The sequence below is a fragment of the Schistocerca serialis genome, chromosome 9, assembly GCF_023864345.2.
Source record: "Schistocerca serialis cubense isolate TAMUIC-IGC-003099 chromosome 9, iqSchSeri2.2, whole genome shotgun sequence".
Classification (NCBI taxonomy): Eukaryota; Metazoa; Arthropoda; class Insecta; order Orthoptera; family Acrididae; genus Schistocerca; species Schistocerca serialis.
The window spans coordinates 279,915,509-279,937,791 of NC_064646.1; the positions used below are offsets into that span (position 1 = coordinate 279,915,509).

Here is a 22,283-nt window from a genome sequence, read left to right on the forward strand (position 1 = left end):
CTATACAAAGTAAACCTTGTAAAGAATAAGAAGGGCATGTAAGAGAACTTTCCTCCATCATGTGTTACAACTCACGTTCACCATTATCTCGCATGAGAAGAAACCATACGTCTGAATATAATTACTCAAAAACTTACGAATATAAACTGAGCTTCAGTACAATAATTAATTTATAGTTACATTATTAAAAGTACAAGATTTTCTCTGAGATACTGGATCCCACAGTCTCAGGTCGATTACAACTGCTGTAAGCATTTATTTTCACGTCCGTTTATAGCAGGCTACGTGCAGAACAGTATTGCGGTGCAACACGCGTTGTGTTTAGCAGGGACACAGTAAACTGCACACTGCAGGCAAACCTTGCACGCTCGGAATTTCACTCAGAAAGGCACGTGGTTTACCTAAATAACTAAGGTGAAAGCTCGGTCCGTTTCTAAGGGAACGACACTGCACAAACTGCACAATTACCGTCAATTTCGAGTTAGTTCACCGGTTCTAATAAACTTGTCGACGACGAGGCATTAAAAACTAAGGTGAACATTCGGTCAGTTTCTCAGGGAACGACGCTGTGAATAAACTGCCCCATTACCGTCAATTTCGAGTTAGTTCATCGGTTCTAGTAAACTTGTCGACGACGGGGCATTAAACCGAACCCTCTTAGCCTTCTCCGCCGAAGGACGTTACGTACTGCGCGTCACGGAGCGGAACTTCGAAGCATTTCACAGTGCATCTGAAATGGCAACATTCAGCAGACCGGAACTGAATCGGACTGGGCATCAACGTCAAGGATGCTCAGTCACCCTCACTAATGTTCTGTTTGTGTATTTTTTGTGGTACGTAATTTTCATCTTGTCTTCTGCTTCGTTTTTGTGACGCTTTGCGAAGGTTCCACGAGATCTTGGTTTTTTTTCTATGAGTATTCTTGCATAAAAGAGGCCAAATATCTGAAAATGAAAAATGATTTAGGTTTCACAGTTCTTTGACAATGAGAAAGCCTATTCTGTGCATAAATACAGACATAAATAGAGGAAGGAATTTTCATTAAGTGAATTTTTATGACAGTGAAAAAGTTAGCTCTATCTCAGGAAAAAAAAAAATAAAACATTTGTATTCAGCATCATCTGATACTTGGAATGCAAACAAAATACAATGGGTAAGGGGTAAGGACCCTACGTACTGCCTTTTGACTATTGTTTGATGTGTTTTTTATGTATAAATATTTTCTCTATAAAGCAAATCCCGATGTTTTGGAACGATTGGGCATCACTTTTCCAATCACTTCTCAATAATTTACCATATAAACTTTATCAAGAACATTGCTTATGATTTGGATTTGGCCAGTAATAGAGCCTAATATTTCTATTTCCTTAAGTCTGATACAACGTATATTCCGACTCTTTGCAACACAGACGGTTCCCCACAACATCAGATTCACCGTTCGGTACTGGGTTAAGTGAAGTGACGTTGTATCGTGAACGCACTGGCATTTAACGGTGTCGTTACATTCCGTTCGCGTTCAGCATGAGTTGACGTTAAGAAAATACTACATAGGAGTGCTGAAAGGGGATATCACTAATAGATTATTCTTCTAGCCATTACTGTTGGCTTTCGAAGCCAGAGCGTCTTCTACTGTCTCTGCTTAAAGTAGCTCTTCAGCTGTCCTCATTCTACTGTACAGTCCATGCATAAGAAATATAATGTAATCTCATTGGGAGATACATAGCTGGACGCAGTTATACATGGTTTCATTTTCAATCGGTGAAAACCGAACGCTTACAGGATCATTTTGTTTGTTGTCCTTCTGTCTGTTTGGAAAAACATTTTCCTCAGGAACGGACAGAAGCTTTAAATTGACATTTATTTATGTAATAAGGTCCATGGTCCCTTGGCGATGTAGAAAACATAAACTTCCAAGTCACTGCATCAAAACATACGGCTATTTATGTCACATATTTTCTTACTTCAGACTCACTCACCAAAACTTATAGGGTACTTGCCGTTGGCATAGAATCATGATATTTGGCAAGAAACAATGCTTCACAGTACAGTTAAAGGAAAAAATCTGAAAATCGAAAATTTTTAATTATATTACACGAAACAATTTCGTCATTTGTTATCAGATTGTCAGTCTGTTCACCCGTCAAGATCTTTCTTATCTTAGGAACGGGTGGACGTATCAAGTCGAAATTTATATCACTTTATAAGTTGGTGGTTTCATAAATGCAGTCAAAAGATATGGCCGTTTATGTCAAATATTTTGGTACTCGAAAACTCACTCATTAAAACCTATAGAGTACTTAACGCTGGCGTAGTATCAAGAAATTTGGAAAGAAGGAAGGTTTCACTGTACAAATGAAAGAAAATTCCAAAACTTGTGTATTTATATTTATACTATACGAAAAAAAGAACCTGTCATTTGTATCCGATTGTCCGTCTATTCTTCCGTCTGTTAAGACCTTTTTTTCTCAGAAGAGGTAGACTTACCGAATTGAAATTGTTGTCAGATACTAAGTTATGTACCCTCTTGGCGGTGTCGTAAACGTAAGCTTTCCAGGCAGTGCAACCAACAGATACGGCCATGTATGTCACATATTTTGATATTAGCTAACCAACTTATCAAAACCTATAGGGTACTCACCGTTGACCTAGATTCTTGAAATTTAGCCAGAAGCAAGGTTTAACAGTAGAAGCAAAGGAAAGAAATTCGAATAGTTTTAACTTATGATTATATCACATAAAACAAATATTTTTTGTCATTTGCTATCCGACGTAAAACTTAATATTAAAAAATTCGCCACAGGCCTGGAACTTCCCAGGACCGATTACTTGCCAGTATCAATATCGATAACAGGCATAGTCGATATTCTCCATTCTCAGAGTGGATAAACTGCCCATATATAACTGAGATTGTACGGAACCCTCAGCGCCGGTCCTATTATTCTTTCCCCCAGCATGCTCTTTTCAACGTTTCAGGTTTTTCGAAAACGGTCTCTCATCCCATTGTAAGAACACGTTTCTGCACTTCGTTAGTAGTTATAACTATAAATACGGACGCTTTCTTCTAGACAGAATTCTCTCTCTTTGGAAAATTGCAAACGAGAAACATGTGTCATTTGTGCACTGGGAATAAAAGGGCACGTATCACATCAAAGGACTACTACTTATCGAAATAACGTTACAGAACAGTGTATGTATATCATGGGACACATGTTCAGGAGTCAAGGTTTAGCTTTTTTCGGGAGGTGTCAAGAATTCATCAAGAAAACTGAATTACTACTGCTATTGAGGTTTTAATCATATATACTTCGGGGCATTACTGCATTTTTTTGCAACACAACTATTACGTTACGAACACTTTCGAATTAAATAAATATATATTCAGGACCACAAGATGACGTGTAAATTCGGAATAACTTTGACACAGACGCCGCAGAAGCGAACAACCTAACTGCTGATAGTCTCCTTAGTAAAATCTTTTTATTAAAAAAAATGCGTAAGTGCGAATAGAACTCGCACACCGAGGATTCTGTGCAAACTTAATTATATATATAGAGTTCATCCACGCCCGGAATCGAGAAGTTCGAGGATTTTTGCCTGTTGTCGATATCGAAATTGGCAAGATATCAAAACATGTGATGTAAATGGCATCATCTTTTGGTCGCAGTAATGTTGAAGCTTAGCTTTCTTACGCCGCCGAGGGACCATATTCTTTAATATGTGACATAAATTTCGATTTGATTCATCTACAGTTTCCTGAGTGAAAGGGTACTAACAGACAGACGTACGTACAATCGAACACAAAGAGATCCTACAAGGAATCTGTTTTTACCGACTGACGTTCGGAACGGTAAAACTGAGTTTGTCCGTAACCGAGTCAGTTGAAAATTTTGAACTAATGCAGTTTAATGGAATGTATTAAGAACCACCATTAGCTATTTCCGTCCTTATTTTGCTTGCTCCATGCCTGCACTTACTTACTTCTAATTCGGATTTACAAACTCTTATGGGAAGATACTTACCGAACTCATTTACAAAATTTCATTGGTGAGTCGTTCCTGATAACAGCAATTGACTGTAAAATAACTCGGTCCATCGTGAGGCGAATGTTGGCTACCTTAAGGAGCGATTATATTTTAAGGATCAAGGGAATAGCATTTTAAGTATACTTGATACCTCGCCGTGAACAGGAATCTGCATCTAATCTCCTCCAGGCATCCAGGATATTCGCTGTTTCCAAGTTAACGATGCGTCAATAAAGCGCAGAATCCGACTTGGGCCATAACGGAGAGCAATAAACTTTGACGGAGCACTTCCTCTCGGAATGGCGGCCCATCATCTTAAACCTCCGCCGCTGTACCGGATCTGACTTGTTGCTTACCAAGGCCGACTGTAATGGTGTTTTCAGTCATTGGTAAAAATTAAAACGCTTATTTACAGTTTTTTTCAGTACCGTATACATCAAGGATGATGCGGTATGATCATTTATGCACATTATAAATTAAAATCCCCGCCCCCCCCCACTTTTTTCTGTCTGTATGTGAACACTAATCTGAGGAACTACAGTAGTGCTTTTGATACGGTTTTCAGTAATATAATTATTCCTCAGGAAGGGTTATGTATATAATTTATTATCACTAATCGTCTGACCAGAGTGGGTCACTAAAATGTTATATATGGCTATTCTCGTGTCCGAAAAAGAAAAGTGCCACAGATCCTAACTGCTATGAAATAATTTACGTCTATCATTCTTTTTTCTTCAAAATCAAACGTCGTATCATCAGCCGAGGAGTTATAGAAGCATTATTTCAGTTTGGACAAGAAATTACTTTTGAATATATTATGGGAATGGCAGTGATCAATTTGTTACAAATATTTACTATTAAAAACAGTCTTGATCACGATTTATTTATCATGGTGACCAGTCTAGACTACTACTGTGGTCATCTTCAGACCATTGAGTAGGAACTTCTTTCTCTAGTCACTAGTGATTCTCCAACAGAAGGAGGTTCCTACTCAATCGTTTGAAGATGACCACAGTAGTGGTCGAACCGGTCACCTTGATAAATAAATCGTGATCAAGACTGTTTTTAATAGTAAATATTTGGACAAGGAATGTAACTTCAGAACCGTTTCTGCTCCCAGTTGGTGTAACGTAGACAAAAGCCGAGGAAAATGTAATATTCTCTCATGAAATTTACTGGCACAATGTATTCACTATCGGAAATCGGTTATGTGTAATCACTAACACGTAAACCGGCAGGCTGAGGTAAGGTGTGATACTGGAACTGTTTCTGAAAGACTACAAAACATACGCATGCTCTTGAGGCACATTTGCGCTGGAATACACCTAATGATTTCAGATTGAGAGAATATGAAATACAGTGTGCAAATGATAAACAATAAAGCGTGCTCATGCATGGCGTACGCATAGACCATTGTCGTTTGGTCGAAAAATACTATTTTACGTCAAGCTCATTGCCAAAGGAGACCTAAAGGCAAATGGAAATGCGTAATCATGAGCCAGTTGTTCGAAAAGAGGAAATGTCAACTTCGTAAGTGCCACGTTTCCACAAAATGAGTTTTACGCGCTATTGTGGTTTCGGTATTTTGTTGCATGTCCCTAGACTTGTTCCAAGTGCCACATCATGGAGAAAATGTTTCAGGTATTCTTTACTAGATGATGAAAACATCTTTTTGTCAAACAGTTCTTGCCTCTGGAGTTCCAACTGTCATGCGTCGGAGTCAATGTTCAGTAAGATTTTGATGAGATTCCATTTAATTCCCATGCATTCAACTGACATCTTGAAGCTGGAGATGCTTCTGAAACATTTTTATCAATACAAGCGTGAAATGTCCCCACATGCAATATTATCAAAGTGTCTCATACTCATCTGTCTGTAATAAGTATTAAAAATTCTTTCTCTGAGAAAGACGAACGGCAAACGTCAACATATTAAAAAGAGGGAGGACCGTGGATGATGTATGCCACGCCGTACTCCATCTAAAAGACCAGGCATGTAGCAAAACAGAAAGGCCTGTATACGATGTCGGTATTCCTTCCTCAACGGCAAAGGATGCACTAACTTAACTTCGCAACATCTAATACCAAGACTGGAGTTGTGTGAGACACGGAAGACAAATTCTGAGCGCTTTTTTGTTGAATTTAATTTTGTTGGTCTCTAGTAAGAAATTTAAAATATATAAGAAATTAATATGAGTGCTGCAAAATTGCTGAATTGGTTGTTAAATGAAATGCCAATAGTTAAAAACCAATGACTTCATTGCATGAGTTTCGGGAGATACCCATCATCAGATAGTCTGGAAAACAAGGCGGCCGCGCGGTCAGAGGATTTATGACTGCATTAAGGACTTTCTTGCAGAACGAAATTCAATGTGTCGCTCTTAACGAAGTAAAATCGACAGACGTTAAGATAATTCCAAGAGTACCCGAAGGAAGTGTGATGGGGCCGTTACTGTTTATGACATACAGGACGTACCATAATTAATAGCGTAAACACATACAATTTAATGTACACGATACTAAAAGCAATGAAGTACCAGTAGATGTGGAGGCTAGAGCGCATGCCATATGATCGTGAGCACTTCTTCAGCTTTTGTTTTTTCTGTTGGAGGCTTCAGTCCGACGACTGGTTTGATGCGGCTCTCCATGCTACTCTATTCTGTGCAAGCATCTCTGAAGTACTGCAATCTACATCCTTCTGAAACTGCTTACTGTATTCATCTCTCTGTCTCCTTCTTCCATTTTCTCCCCCCCCCCCCCCCCCCTCCCACACACATTCCAGATCCCCCAGTTCCCAACAGTACTATGTTGGTGGTCCCTTTATGTCTCACAATATGTCCCATCTTGTAATCAATTTCTTTTCTCCTCAGTTCTCTTAAGCACTTCTTCGTTTGTTACGTGATCTTTCCATTTAATCGTCAGTATTCTTCTGTACCACAACAATTCAAAAGCTTCTATTTTTTCGTATCTCGACTTTTTATCGTCCATGTTTCACTTCCATGCATGGCTAAACTCCACTCAAATACTTCCAGAAAAGAGTTTCTAACACTTAAATCTATATGCCATATTAACAAATTTCTCTTCTTCAGAAACGCTTTTCTTCCCATGGCAGCGTACATTTTATATCCTCCCAATGTCGGCCATCATCAGTTATTTTTCTGTGTAAACAGGAAAACTCATCTACTACTTCACGTGTATCGTTTTCTAAGCTACACTCCTGGAAATGGAAAAAAGAACACATTGACACCGGTGTGTCAGACCCACCATACTTGCTCCGGACACTGCGAGAGGGCTGTACAAGCAATGATCACACGCACGGCACAGCGGACACACCAGGAACCGCGGTGTTGGCCGTCGAATGGCGCTAGCTGCGCAGCATTTGTGCACCGCCACCGTCAGTGTCAGCCAGTTTGCCGTGGCATACGGAGCTCCATCGCAGTCTTTAACACTGGTAGCATGCCGCGACAGCGTGGACGTGAACCGTATGTGCAGTTGACGGACTTTGAGCGAGGGCGTATAGTGGGCATGCGGGAGGCCGGGTGGACGTACCGCCGAATTGCTCAACACGTGGGGCGTGAGGTCTCCACAGTATATCGATGTTGTCGCCAGTGGTCGGCGGAAGGTGCACGTGCCCGTCGACCTGGCACCGGACCGCAGCGACGCACGGATGCACGCCAAGACCGTAGGATCCTACGCAGTGCCGTAGGGGACCGCACCGCCACTTCCCAGCAAATTAGGGACACTGTTGCTCCTGGGGTATCGGCGAGGACCATTCGCAACCGTCTCCATGAAGGTGGGCTACGGTCCCGCGCACCGTTAGGCCGTCTTCCGCTCACGCCCCAACATCGTGCAGCCCGCCTCCAGTGGTGTAGCGACAGGCGTGAATGGAGGGACAAGTGGAGACGTGTCGTCTTCAGCGATGAGAGTCGCTTCTGCCTTGGTGCCAATGATGGTCGTATGCGTGTTTGGCGCCGTGCAGGTGAGCGCCACAATCAGGAGTGCATACGACCGAGGCACACAGGGCCAACACCCGGCATCATGGTGTGGGGAGCGATCTCCTACACTGGCCGTACACCACTGGTGATCGTCGAGGGGACACTGAATAGTGCACGGTACATCCAAACCGTCATCGAACCCATCGTTCTACCATTCCTAGACCGGCAAGGGAACTTGCTGTTCCAACAGGACAATGCACGTCCGCATGTATCCCGTGCCACCCAACGTGCTCTAGAAGGTGTAAGTGAACTACCCTGGCCAGCAAGATCTCCGGATCTGTCCCCCATTGAGCATGTTTGGGACTGGATGAAGCGTCGTCTCACGCGGTCTGCACGTCCAGCACGAACGCTGGTCCAACTGAGGCGCCAGGTGGAAATGGCATGGCAAGCCGTTCCACAGGACTACATCCAGCATCTCTACGATCGTCTCCATGGGAGAATAGCAGCCTGCATTGCTGCGAAAGGTGGATATACACTGTACTAGTGCCGACATTGTGCATGCTCTGTTGCCTGTGTCTATGTGCCTGTGGTTCTGTCAGTGTGATCATGTGATGTATCTGACCCCAGGAATGTGTCAATAAAGTTTCCCCTTCCTGGGACAATGAATTCACGGTGTTCTTATTTCAATTTCCAGGAGTGTAATTCCCGTGACATCACCTGATTTAATTCGACTACATTCAATTAACCTCGTTTTGCTTTTCTAATGTTCATCTTATATCGTTTTTTTCAAGATATTATTCACCTCAAAGCTTGTATTCCTTCTTCCTGCACTTTAATTCCTACTCGAAATTTTTCTTCAGTTTCCTTTACTGCTTGCTCAATACACAGATTGAATAACATCGAGGGCAGCTTACAATCCTGTCCCACTTCCTTCTCAACCATTGCTTCCCTTTCATGCCCCTCGACTCTTATAACTACTGTCTGGTTCCTGTACAAGTTGTAAACAACCTTTCGCTTCCTGTATTTTACTCCCACTACCTTCAGGATTTCGAAGGGAGTATTCCAGCCAAAACTGTCAAAACATTTCTCTATATCCACAAATGACATACACGTAGGTTTGCCTTTTCTTAACCCATCTTCTAAGAGAAGTCGTAGGGTCAGTTTTGCCTCGCGTGTTCCGACATTTCTCCGGAACCTAAACTGATCTTCTTCGAGGTCTACCAGTTCTTTCATATTATTCCGCAAAGACTGCGTGTTAGTATTTTGTAACCATGACTTATTAAACTGATAGTTCGGTAATACTAACGCCTGTCAACACCTGCTTTATTTGAAATTGGAATTATTTTATTATTCTTGAAGAGCGAGGGTATTTCGTCCGTCTCATACGTTTTGCATACGAGGTGGAATAGTTTAGCCATGGCTGATTCTCCCATGGCTATCAGTGGTTCTGATAGAATGTCGCCTATTATAGGGTCCTTCTTTCGATCTAGGTCTTTCAGTGCTCTGCCAAATTATTCTCTCAGTGTCAAAGCTCCCATCTGATCTCTATCTATGTCCTCTTCCATTTCTATAACACTGCCCTCAAGTATCTCTCTCTTCTGTAGACCCCATTTATACTCCTTCCATCTTTCGACTTTCCTTTCTTCGCTTACGGCTGGTTTTTCATTTGAGCTCTTGATATTAAGAAAGCTAATTCTCTTTTCTCCAAAGTTCTGTAGGCGATAAATATCTTTCCCCTATTGATATGCGATTGTAGATCCTTACATGTATCATTAGCCATTCCTGCTTAGCTATTTTGCACTCGCTATCAGTCTCATGTTTAGACGTTTGTATTCCCTTTCGCCTGCTTCATTTTCTGCATTTTCATATTTTCTCCTTTCTTCAGTTAAATTTATTATCTCTTGTGATATCCAACAATTTCTGCGGGTATTTGTCTTTTTACCCATCTGATCTTTTGCTGCCTTCATTATTTCATCTCTCAATGCCACCCATTCGTTTTCTGCTGTATTCTTTTTCCCTGTTCTAGTCAAGTTTTGCCTAATGCTCCCTCTGAAACTCTCAACAACCTCTTGTTATTTCAGCTTGTCCACGTTCCATCCCCTTGAATTTCTACCTTTTTGCAGTTGCTTCAGTTTTAATCTACAGTTCATAACCAATAAATTGTGGCCAGAGAATGCATCTGCCTCTGAAAATGTCTTACATTTTAAAATCTGATTACTGAATCTGTGTGTTAACATTGTACTGTGCAATGGTTTGTGAAAAATTCTACCAGGCGGCTTCTTCTTTCATCCCTTTCCCCCTGTCCACATTCAACTACTACTTTTCCTTCTATTCCTTTCCCTAGTATCGAATTCTTCCCCTCCATGACTACTACATTTTCATCTTCCTTAACTATTTAAATAATTTCTTTTATCTCATCAAACATTTCTTCAGTGTCTTCATGACCTGCAGAGCTAGTTGGCATATAAATTTGTCCTACTGTAGTGGGCGTTTGTTTCGTGTCTATCTTGGTTGCAATAACGCGTCCACTACGTTGTTCCTAGTAGCTTACCCCTATTTCTACCCCCTATAAACAACAAGAAGGGGGTAAGCTACTAGGAACAGCATAGTGGACGAATTTTTGTAGCCAAGATATTAACATATCAAACCTACTCCTGCGTTATCTCTATTGATTTTGTATTTATAACCCAGTATTCAGTTGACCAGAAGTCCTGTTCCTCTGCAATCGAATTTTACTAATTTTAACTATGTCTGACTTTCATCTCTCCATTTCCTGTGCTAAATTTTCTAACCTACCTGCCCAATTAAGGGATCTAACACTCCTCGCTCTGATCCGTAGAACGCTACTTCTGTTTCTTCTAATTACTACATTTTCTTTAGTAGTCCCCTCAAGGTTAACCGAATGGTGCACTATTTTACCTCCGGAGTATTTTACCCAGAGTATGTCATCATCAAAATGTTCAAATGTGTGTGAAATCTTATGGGACTTAACTGCTAAGGTCATCAGTCCCTAAGCTTACACACTACTTAACCTAAATTATCCTAAGGACAAACACACACACACCCATGCCCGAGGGAGGACTCGAACCTCCTCCGGGACCAGCCGCACAGTCCATGACTGCAGCGCCTCAGACCGCTCGGCTATTCCGTCATCATTAGCCACACAGTAGAACTGCATACCCTCGGAAAAAATTACGGCTGTAGTTTCCCCTTGCTTTCAGCCGTTCGCAGTATCAGCACAGCAAGGCCGTTTTGGTTGATTTTACAAAGCCAAATCGAACCATTGTCCAGACTGTTGCCTCTACAACTACTGAAAAAGTTACTACCCTTCCTCAGAAACTACACGCTTGTCTGACGTCTTAACAGATATCCCTCCGATACGGTTGCACCTACGGTAAGGCGACGTGTATCGCACGCAAGCCTCCCCACCAACGGGAAGGTCTATGGTTCGTGGGAAGGGTGAGGTGGGGCGGGGGGATTTTCGATCTACATCTACATCTACATCTATACTCCGCGAGCCACCTTACGGTGTGTGGCGGAGGGTACTTATTGTACCACTATCTGATCCCCCCTTCCCTGTTCCATTCACGAATTGTGCGTGGGAAGAACGACTGCTTGTAAGTCTCCGTATTTGCTCTAATTTCTCGGATCTTTTCGTTGTGATCATTACGCGAGATATATGTGGGCGGTAGTAATATGTTGCCCATCTCTTCCCGGAATGTGCTCTCTCGATACCGAGAAACGAATCTCTCCTTTTTTGTTTATAGTGTCGTGTATTTACAACTGTATTCGTTTATACCGTTATTCGTTTATGCTATTAATTATGATAACAGTGGCAAAAATTAATACACCTGGAAAGACGACGTCAATTTTGAACCGATGACGGCGTTTGCCACCTGGGGAATAGTAGCTGAACTGCCAACGGTTTCGACGCCGTTCACTGAAAGGTAACGGAGTGGCGTAGCTGCCTGAGCGTCATCTGTGTCCATCCTTTATTAGGGAATGCCCACAACCAGAAGGCTCAACGTGGTGCAAACGTATGAAGCAAGCAGGCAACCACGCAATGAACACGCGCTCGTGCTCCTATAGCAACTGAGCGAGTTTGAAAGGAGTCAAGTTGTGGCCTTTCGAGTGGAGGCCTTTCGGAGAACTGCCTCTCAGGTTGCTCGTGCTGCGTCTGTTGCTCGATGATGCTGGTATCAGTGGTCACTTGAACAGAGGGGGAGTTGGACAGAGAGAGCTGGATGGTGCAGATGGACTGAGAGAGTGGGTGGAGGTGTGCTGCGCACAGTCAGTGATCCTTGGAAATGAAGTGTTACGTAAATTTTAATTACTAATTTTTTCCAAATATTAAATGTATTTTAGGTTTGAAACATTTTCTCTGTTACACATTACAAATGATGTGAAACTATCATAGTTTGCATTCCTTCTAAAAACGTTTCCATTGCTACTATTAAACCTGTTCACGAAGACGTTGTCATTTCGCACTTACAGCATTTCCCATTTCTAGTCAAGAGTTCTGGTGTTAAGGTATGTGTTCAGCAAATCTTCAGTGAAAGTGACAATTTCAGTGCTTCTAAATACTTTCCTGCACTGTAAGTTTGTCGTATACAGAAGTCAGAATCACAGTGACTGGGTTTGAAAAAGATAGTTTCAAAAGTAGTGCATATTCCGCTGCGAAGTGAGAGATTCTTTCTAGAAACATCTACATCCTCATTCATAGGCTGAAAACCACTTTGAGGTCCACGGAAGAGGGTATGTCCAACTATACCAGTTATTACGTCTTATTGCCGTTCCATTCATGAACGGAGCACGGGAAGAATGATTGTTTAAATGCCTTTGTGCGTAATATAAGTAGTGAGTTGTAGTACATTGCTGGAATCACTCTTTAAAGATGGTTCTTGAAACGTTGTTAGTAACCTTCCTGGGGGTGGTTTCCGTCGATCTTCAAGAGTCTGCCAATTCAGTTCATTCAACATCTCTGCCACACTCTCCGCCAGGCCAAACAAATGTATCACCACTCGTGCTGCCCCTCCCTGTACGCGTTCAATATCCCCTGAAAGTCGTATCTGGCAGGGATCTCACACACATGAGCAATATTCCAGGATGGATTGCACGAGTGATTTGTAAGCAATCTCCTTTGTAGACTGACTGCATTTCCCTAGTGTCCTACCAATAAACGGAACTCTGGTAGTTGCTTCATCCACTATTCAGCTTATGTGGTCTTTTCATCTCATGTCTGTACAAAGAGGTGCAACCACGAATTTGTGAGAGTTTATCGATTCCAGTTGTGGCTTCCCAATATTATAGTCATAGGATACTATGGTTTCTTTGTTCTATTTATGAAGGTGACTAGTTTTACATTTATCAACAAGTAAGGCAAGTTGCCAATTTTTGCACCTTATCAACATCTGACTGAATATTTCTGTACTTCTTTCAGTCTGTACTTCATCGTACGACTATCCAGACACCTGCCTGAAAATGACTTACATCGGTAATGCTCGTTTTGGTTTTGGAGACTGAAGCGCCTAGAACCGCTCTGCCATCGAATTTTACTAATTTCGACTATGACTTTCATCTCTCCATATCCTTCAGAACATCTTGTGTTGGCCCATTTCACGGCATTCGCTTCAGAACAGCTACAAATTCGTCGGGCAGTAGACCGCGCCGCTCGAACTGTCAACACAACTGTCACTGCTAAGAGTATCCTACGACTTCCACATCGCTGGCGGGCGGCCGATGTGGCCGAGCGGTTCTAGGCCATTGGGATCCAGCACGGCGTTCCGTATTACCCTCCTGAACCCTCCGATTCCATATTCTGCTAACAGTCATTGGATCTCGACCAACGCGAGCAGCAATGTCGCGATACGATAAACCGCAATCGCGATAGGCTACAATCTGACCTTTATCAAAGTCGGAAACGTGATGGTACGCATTTCTCCTCCTTACACGAGGCATCACGACAACGTTTCACCAGGCAACGCCAGTGAACTGCTGTTTGTGTATGAGAAATCGGTTGGAAACTTTCCTCATGTCAGCAGGTTGCAGGTGTCGGCACCGGCGCCAACCTTGTGTGAATGCTCTGAAAAGCTAATCATTTGCATATCACAGCATCTTCTTCCTGTCGGTTAAATTTCGCGTCTGTGTCACGTCATCTTCGTGGTGTAGCAATTTTAATGGCCAGTAGTGTAATTTAACAATTTGTTTTGCAGTTGAGGTCATGACCTATTTCTTGGTGCATTGTAAATATTAAAATGTCCGCTAATGGTTATAATGTGTCATAAATAAACATTTAAACTTTAATGATCTCTAAACAAGACGACGTATAAATATGTTTTTATTTGCGTTAGGGCTTCCGCTAATTCCAGAAATTTACCTATATTTCCTGTAGCTCAACAGTAGACCATCTTGGCAATTTTAGTAGACATACAATACTTTTAATTTGATACACTGCCGGGGCATGCTGGCGCTCGCCTCCTTATAGCGCTCCAGAGATCTGCCAAGCAGCTCGTTTTGCCGTACGGCGACCTTTGGCCCTTAGACGGGCGGGACGCAGCCACCGGCAGCAGGGCACGGCACGCAGAGAAAGGCGAGCCACGGTGTTGTCTGCGGCTGCTGCGGCCGCAGCCCTCAGCTGCGTGAGTATCGACCGGTGCCTCTAGTCCCGGCCCCAGTCCAGGTAGCTGCCTAGCAGCCTCGCTCCTCCTCCCCCTACCCCTCGCACACCACCCAGCACATTGATCTCTCAGCGCCCCGCGCTACTGCTGCTGCTGCTGTTGCTGCTGCTGCAGCTTCCGGTTCCTGCCCAAGGACGCTGGGACGCCAACCCGCCTGTCGTGTCCTGCCACGGTCGCCACAAGTGGGCCAGCCCGTGACCCGACTCTGCACTGCTCGAGTCCATTGTTGTTGTGGTCTCCTTCCAAGACACTGTCCATTCCGTTCAACTGCTCTTCCAAGTCCCTTGCTGTCTCTCACAGAATTACAATGTCATCAGCGAACCTCAAAGATTTTATTTCTTCTCCATGGATTTTAATACCTAATCCGAACTTTTCTTTTGTTTCCTTTATTGCTTGCTCATTATACAGATTGAATAACATCGGGGATAGGCTACAACCCTGTCTCACTCCCTTCCCAACCAATGCTTCCCTTTCATATCCCTCGACTGTTATAACTGCCATCTGCTTTCTGTACAAATTGTAAATAGCCTTTCGCTCCCTGTATTTTACCCCTGCCACCTTCAGAATTTGAACGAGAGTATTCCAATCAACACTGTCAAAAGCTTTCTCTGAGTCTACAAATGCTAGAAACGTAGGTTTGACTTTCCTTAATCTTTCTTCTAAGATAAGTCGTAGGGTCAGTATTGTCTCACGTGTTCCAACATTTCTACGGAATCCAAACTTCCCCAACGTCGGCGTCCACCAGTTTTTCCATTCGTCTGTAGAGAATTCGCGTTAGTATTTTGCAGCTGTGGCTTATTAAACTGATAGTTCTGTAATTTTCACATATGTCAACACCTGCTTTCTTTGAGATTGGAATTATTATATTCTTCTTGAAGTCTGAGGGTATATCGCCTGTCTCATACATCTTGCTCACCAGACGGTAGAGTTTTGTCAGAACTGGCTCTCCCAAGGCTGTCAGTAGTTCTAATGGAATGTTGTCTACTCCGGGGGCCTTGTTTAGACTCAGGTCTTTCAGTGCTCTGCCAAACTCTTCACGCAGTATCATATCTCCCATTTTATCTTCATCTACATCCTCTTCCATTTCCATAATATTGTCCTCAAGTACATCGCCCTTGTATAGACCCTCTATATACTCCTTCCACATTCCTGCTTTCCCTTCTTTGCTTAGAACTGGGTTTCCATCTGAGTTCTTGATATTCATACAAGTGGTTCTCTTTTCTACAAAGGTCTCTTTAATTTTTCTGTAGGTAGTATCTATCTTACCCCTGGTGAGATAAGCCTCTACATCCTTAAATTTGTCCTCTAGCCATCCCTGCTTAGCCATTTTGCACATCCTGTCGATCTCATTTTTGAGACGTTTGTATTCCTTTTTGCCTGCTTCATTTACTACATTTTTATATTTTCTCCTGTCATCAATTAAATTCAATATTTCTTCTGTTACCCAAGGGTTTCTACTAGCCCTCGACTTTTTACCTATTTGATCCTCTGCTACCTTCACTATTTCATCCCTCAAAGCTACCCATTCTTCTTCTACTGTATTTCTTTCCCCCATTCCTGTGCATTGTTCCCTTATGGTCTCCTTGAGTCCATAGAGCAGGGAATAAACTAGGCAACCATCAGGCGGTGTCTTAACAGGGGCAGCTGGGAAGTAGGTCGTTTTAAAAGAAAGACTTCTTTCGTGATGTGCCAGCTGAGATTAAGCACAAATTCGGAGTTGTGATATGGAGGGAGGGGTGAAGGTTTGGCAGGGGAGGTGATCACAACTTCATACTCTCTCCTTCCCTCCTCCACCTCAAATATAATTTGCAGTCACTGCAATTTATGATGTACTATAGATGTATAAGATTTAATAGTCATAACAATAAAATAGCAAATCATCTGGTGAAGGAGCAAACAATTTGAAACAAATTGTCTCGCATTTGCAGATGACATTGCTACACTTTCTGTTATACTTGATATACTATATTTGCCATACTTTCTGCTATATCAAAAATTGATCTTTTAGGAGAAATAGCTAGCAGGACTGGCTTAAGAATTTCAGCAGAAAAAAACAAATTTCTTACAAACGTTAAAAATACACCTAAATTTCTGAAAAGATACTGACCAAATTGGAAAGGATAAAAAGTACTCCGTCTTCAGGCCACAAGTGGCCCAACGGGACCATCCGACCGCCGTATCATCCTTAGCTGAGGATGCGGATGGGAGGAGCGTGTGGTCAGCACACCGCTCTCCCGGTCGTTATGATGGTTTTCTGTGACCGGAGCCGCTACTATTCGGTCGAGTAGCTCCTCAATTGGCATCACGAGGCTGAGTGCACCCCAAAAAATGGCAACAGCGCATGGGAAAAGGTTAAAGATCTACACATTATGGGGACACTATCCAAGAAAGTGGTTCAGATGAAGATGTTTGGTTTTTGGGGCGCTCATCTGCGCAGTCATCAGCGCCCGTACAAAGTCCCAATTTTTACACAGTTGAATGTTTTTCCATAGTCCAGTCGAGTCACTATCACGAATGATGATAATGAAATGATGAGGACAACACAAACACCTAGTCTCCGGGCAGAGAATATCCCCAACGCGGCCGCGAATCGTACCCGGGACCCCATGATCCAGAGGCAGCAAGAATAGTCACTAGACCACTAGCTGCGGACAAGAAAGTGGTTTGGAAAAGTTGTTGTAGAAGAAAGGATACATAAAATAAGAACAGTATATGGTATAACAAAATATCTTTACAACAGCAAATACCTGTCTAAAAACGCAAAAATAAGGCCTTACAGTGCAGCAATGAAGCCAGAATGTCTATATGCAAGCGAATGTCTAGTATTATACTATAATTTAGTTAAATTAGATATAGTGGAAAGGCAAATCATTAGGAAAATGTTAGGCCCACGAAAAACTATGGAAGATAAATTACGTAATAATAATGAAATTTATCGGAACACAGAAAATATATCAGAAGTAACGAGAAAAAGAAGACTGATAGTTTTTGGATGTTATATCGAATTCAAGGAAGTAGATCAACCAAAAACATCTTCAAATAGTTGTGGGTTGAGAAGTCAACAACATGTTGGATCCATGAAGTAATAAAATTTGCAAAAAATAATATAGAAGTAGAAGAAACAACTGCCAGAGAAGGGTTTAGGGAAAAGGTACCATATGGAAGGCTTCCAGCGTAGGGGAACGAAAAAAGAAACTGATCTGAAACAGCTAGAAGACAGAAAGCAAAAAACATAGTGAAGAGTACTTCAAGAAAAGAAGAAAAAATAAATAAGAAATTGAAATTGCAACGTCGCTAGTTGCCTCATCTGGGAAGGAAAAAAAGGGCCAGGAGCGGCATAACTGCAGAAATGTTAAAAAATAGGATCAGGTGACTTTATTCGAACAGTTTATGCACTCTTACCAGAAATGTGGAGAACTGAAACAATATGAACGGATTGGAAGAAAACTATTATACATCTGTTGCATAAATAAGGTGACACGACAGACCCCAACAACTACAGACGCCAGTATCGTCCGTAAGTGATACATAATGTTTACCCAAAGCTTCCTTAAAAAGAGCTGAACAATAAATAGATTGATGAGTACCAAGCAGGCTTCACGAAATGTAGATCATGTGCTGTGCAGATTTGGTGTATGAAGACGGTACTAAAGACATCAAAATACCAATAAAATTTAAGAAGGACGACTGATCGCTGCAACCTATAATTTACAAGTCAATATAACAGTCGCTGAGTGCAACAGCTTTCTGAATGGAAGGTAACCTGATGAATACCTATACAGTTGTCACCTTTGTGGACTTTAACAAGGCGTATGAGTCTGTTTTCAGACAAACCGCTTCGAGCACTTCAGTAGAGCTCAGAGTAGACAGTAAGACTAGATAACTAATGCGGCAGCCTCTCACAGGCACGAGATCGCAAGTGAAGTTTCATGTTGATGAATATGAACCTTCTGAAGTATGCACAGGAGATTGGCTTGGAGATGACTTGTTTCCGCTTCTGATTAACATAGCGTTAGACGCTGCAAGTTATACTCTGTCCTTTGTTCCTTCATACCGTTTGATCAAGTCATCTGAAAATAAGGGCAGAAATCGAGGGTATAAGCATCGAGACCTCGGGACAGAGAATCAAAGTGAAATGCCCAGCTTTTGCTGAAGATATAACTATCTTCTCTAAGAGTAGTGAAGAAACTATGGATGCCATAGAGTGACACGAGGTAGCATCAAAGACAACCCTTCAGCTACAGTCTGGAACCGCGCGACTGCTACTGTCGCAGTTCGAATCCTGCCTGGGGCATGGATGTGTGTGATGTCCTTAGGTTAGTTAGTTTTAAGTAGTTCTGAGTTCTAGGGGACTGGTGACCTCAGAAGTTAAGGCCCATAGTGCTCAGAGTCATTTGAACCATTTTGAACATCCCTTCAAATATTCATTTGATGAAAAATTTACATCAAAATACCAAACATCCCCGTTACAAACGAAACATGGAACATTTTCATAAGTGTCTTCTTTTAAATACCTCGTAGAAATCATTGCACCATCCTTATTTTAAATAGCTCGTGGAAATCATTGCACCATTTGAGCTAGACAGTAATGTCAATTTAGAAAGAGCCATCAAACTCAAGAAGACGTACAGAACATCGAATAACTGCAATAAACGAGTGATATTCCACAATGCAAAACTTCGCCGTTAATAGGCCTGAAGGATTTTATATCTCTCGAAATACAGCTTTAACTGGCTACTCAGAAAGTGATGAAATTTGAAAGAAAAAGAGAAAAATTCTCAGAAAAATTAATGGTTTCGTAGCAGACAAACACACAGCAATAGACAGGTCCACTGATGCAATACGTAGAAGAAGCTTAAAGTTGTGTGGGCATATTTGCAGAATGGACAACGATAGATTAACTTAAAAACAACTTAATACAATAAATGTAAAATGGTAAGAAAGCAGTTGGTTAGAAGTAGTTAAGCAACACTTACGAGCAATGAACGCGGTGGAGGGCAAGGAAAATGCAAATCATTTTGAATCCTAGAGGAAAATCACTCATTCGTTTCGAAAGCTAAGAAGAGCACTGGAAAATATTGGGTAAGGGAACGCTAGAAAAAAACAAAGCGAATTCATGAAGAGATTTTACGAAGAGAAGAAGGAAGCGAAGCCGGAAGACGAAGCTAAAAAGTTCAATCACCATCTTTAACTGGGCATAACGAAGAAAGAAAAAAGTAAAATACATGTAACGTTTTAATATATGAATAATAATTTGTTCACATTAATCCATCGCTTTGCAGATGATGCTCCCGATTACCGTCTAATAAACTCATCAAAAAGAAATAGGAATAGCAAAATGTCAGAGACAAGTTGTCTGCATAGTGAAAAAGTGGCAGTTGAGCCCAAACAATAAAAAGTGTGAGGTACTCCATATGCGTACTAAAAAAAAATCTAATAAATTTAGGTTAGACGATAAATCACAAAAATTTACAATTTTCGGTTCCGTTAAATGCTTAGGAATTACAGTTACGAACATCTTAAACTGGAATCGTCACACAGATAAAGTTGTGGGGAAGGCGAACGAAAGACTGCGGTATAGTATCAGAACACTTCAAAGATCAAACTAATCTACTAAAGTGACTGCTTCCACTATTCTCGTCCGTCCTCTTCTGGAGAATCGCTGCTCGGTATGGAGTCCGTGCCAGACAGGAAATTGAAGAAGTTGAAAATGGGCAGCTGGTTTTGTATTATTGCAAAATAAGGGGGACAGTGTTACGGATCAGATAAGCAAGTTGAATGGTTCGAATGGCTCTGAGCACTATGGGACTTAACATCTGAGGTCATCAGTCCCCTAGAACTTAGAACTGCTTAAACCTAACTAACCTAAGGACATCACACACATCCATGCCCGAGGCAGGATTCGAACCTGGGACCGTAGCAGTCGCGCGGTTCCGGACTGAAGCGCCCAGAACCGCTCGGGCACCGCGGCCGGCTGATAAGCAAGTTGGATTCATAATCTTTAAAACAAAGGAATTTTCAAATTTCAATTACTAAGTTTCTCTATGGAATCAAGGACGTATCCGGGATTTTATCAAAGGGACGGAGGGCGACTTGTTAAAGAGGACCTTAAAAGACTTATGTATTTCATTTATTCTGGAAATTTGCGTAAAGAACTATAACCCATTTTATTCGAAAACGATTTCTGAGTTTTCTCTAAGCGGGGATATAATCTCGATGTTTAGGAGTGGCTGTATTTTGCCAAACCACTAAGATGCAGTCATGCTCCAATCTCCTTTCATCCTCGAAGATTATTATACACTCCTTTCAGTCTGGGTTTGAACTGAGGAGGTGGTCAGGAATGCACGAGCGCTAATATTTTGGGGCATCATTATTATTACAGACAAAGCTTCTGGAATAAAGAGATCTCTGTTCGACAGAGAAGCTAGAATAACTTTTAGTGGCGAAAATACAAAGGATCTGGAATTATTCAACCTTACACTTTCCCAAATTTACTCTTTTAAGTATGTATCTGTCACTTCTTGCAATGTAAGAAAGGTCATTTTCTGCATTAAAGAATTTTCCAACAGACAAATGCATGAGCCTACATGAGAAGAATTTACTGCCAGGGATTTGCGAGATGCTCGGCTTGGTTTCATCTAGTTCTTTAGTAGAGGTGTTGCATCTGTAAGGGAACTGGAAACTGTGAGGAAAGAAAGGTATTCGCAAGAAACTGACAGTGGTCTATAGTAAGGAACCAGCCCCACCATTTGCCTAAACTGAAAATGCGCAGAGTTACCCAAAGTCGGTAGAGAATTTGAAAAAACAAGGTGTTGTACATCCAAAAAATGGAAACTCCAGGTAGGAATGTCAACATTTTAGGAAAAGACAGATTGTTACTTACAATAAAGAGGACACGTAACGCTGCAGACAGGCTCAATTGAAAGACGCTTACATACAGCTTTCGGCCACAGCTCTCATCTGTTACAGAAAGACACAGACCATTCATATACACTAGCAAGTACACCTCAAGCACACGTGACCGCCAACTCCAATTTTGGATTTCGGCCCTGGCTGCTGGAGTTGGCGGTCACACGTGCATGAGGTGTGGTGTCTTGCGTGTATGAATGATGTGTGTGTGCCTCTTTTTTCCTGATGAAGGCTGTGGCCGAAAGCTTTACGCAAGTCTCTTAATTGTGCCTGTCTAGTGTCTTCTTTACAGTAAGCAGCAATCTGTCTTTTCCTACATTGTTGATTGTTATACTTTGTATAATATAAAATGAAATGCAATTTATCCTTTAATTGTGCACGTTCAGTTATTTAATAATGCATAAATGCATACATATTATAAGATGTAATTGTGCATATAATTGCTGGCTTCGATTTATGGGTGGGGATGCACGGCGCAGTAAGCTCGGGCGAATTCAAGGAGCCAGATCAAAAAAATCGTTTAGAAATATGGAATGTGCTAACATCAAATACCCCTCCCACTCTCCACAAACCCCTTCCTATCTTGTTCATAATTGCGTACCACCCAGGTGGCCAGATTGGGCAATAATTTTGCCGTTTGTGCCACTAATGATAAAGTATTGCAGCCACCGCCATTTGGGAGATATTTTTTTTATAAAAGCGATTTTTGGGCGAAACTGATAAAACCTAGTGTACTATTAT

The 22,283-nt window shown here is 41.8% G+C and overlaps 1 protein-coding gene across 1 annotated transcript in view; it reads right to left on the reverse strand.

Moving 5' to 3' along the window:
* The window catches only part of LOC126419541 (ras-like protein family member 10B), a 140,189-nt gene extending 125,298 nt beyond the window's left edge, over nt 1-14,891 (reverse strand). Inside the window, exon 1 of the mRNA XM_050086731.1 lies at nt 14,719-14,891. Within this exon, the coding sequence (XP_049942688.1) occupies nt 14,719-14,891 (173 nt within the window). The remainder of the gene's footprint in view (nt 1-14,718) is intronic.
* Nucleotides 14,892-22,283: the final 7,392 nt, after the last annotated feature.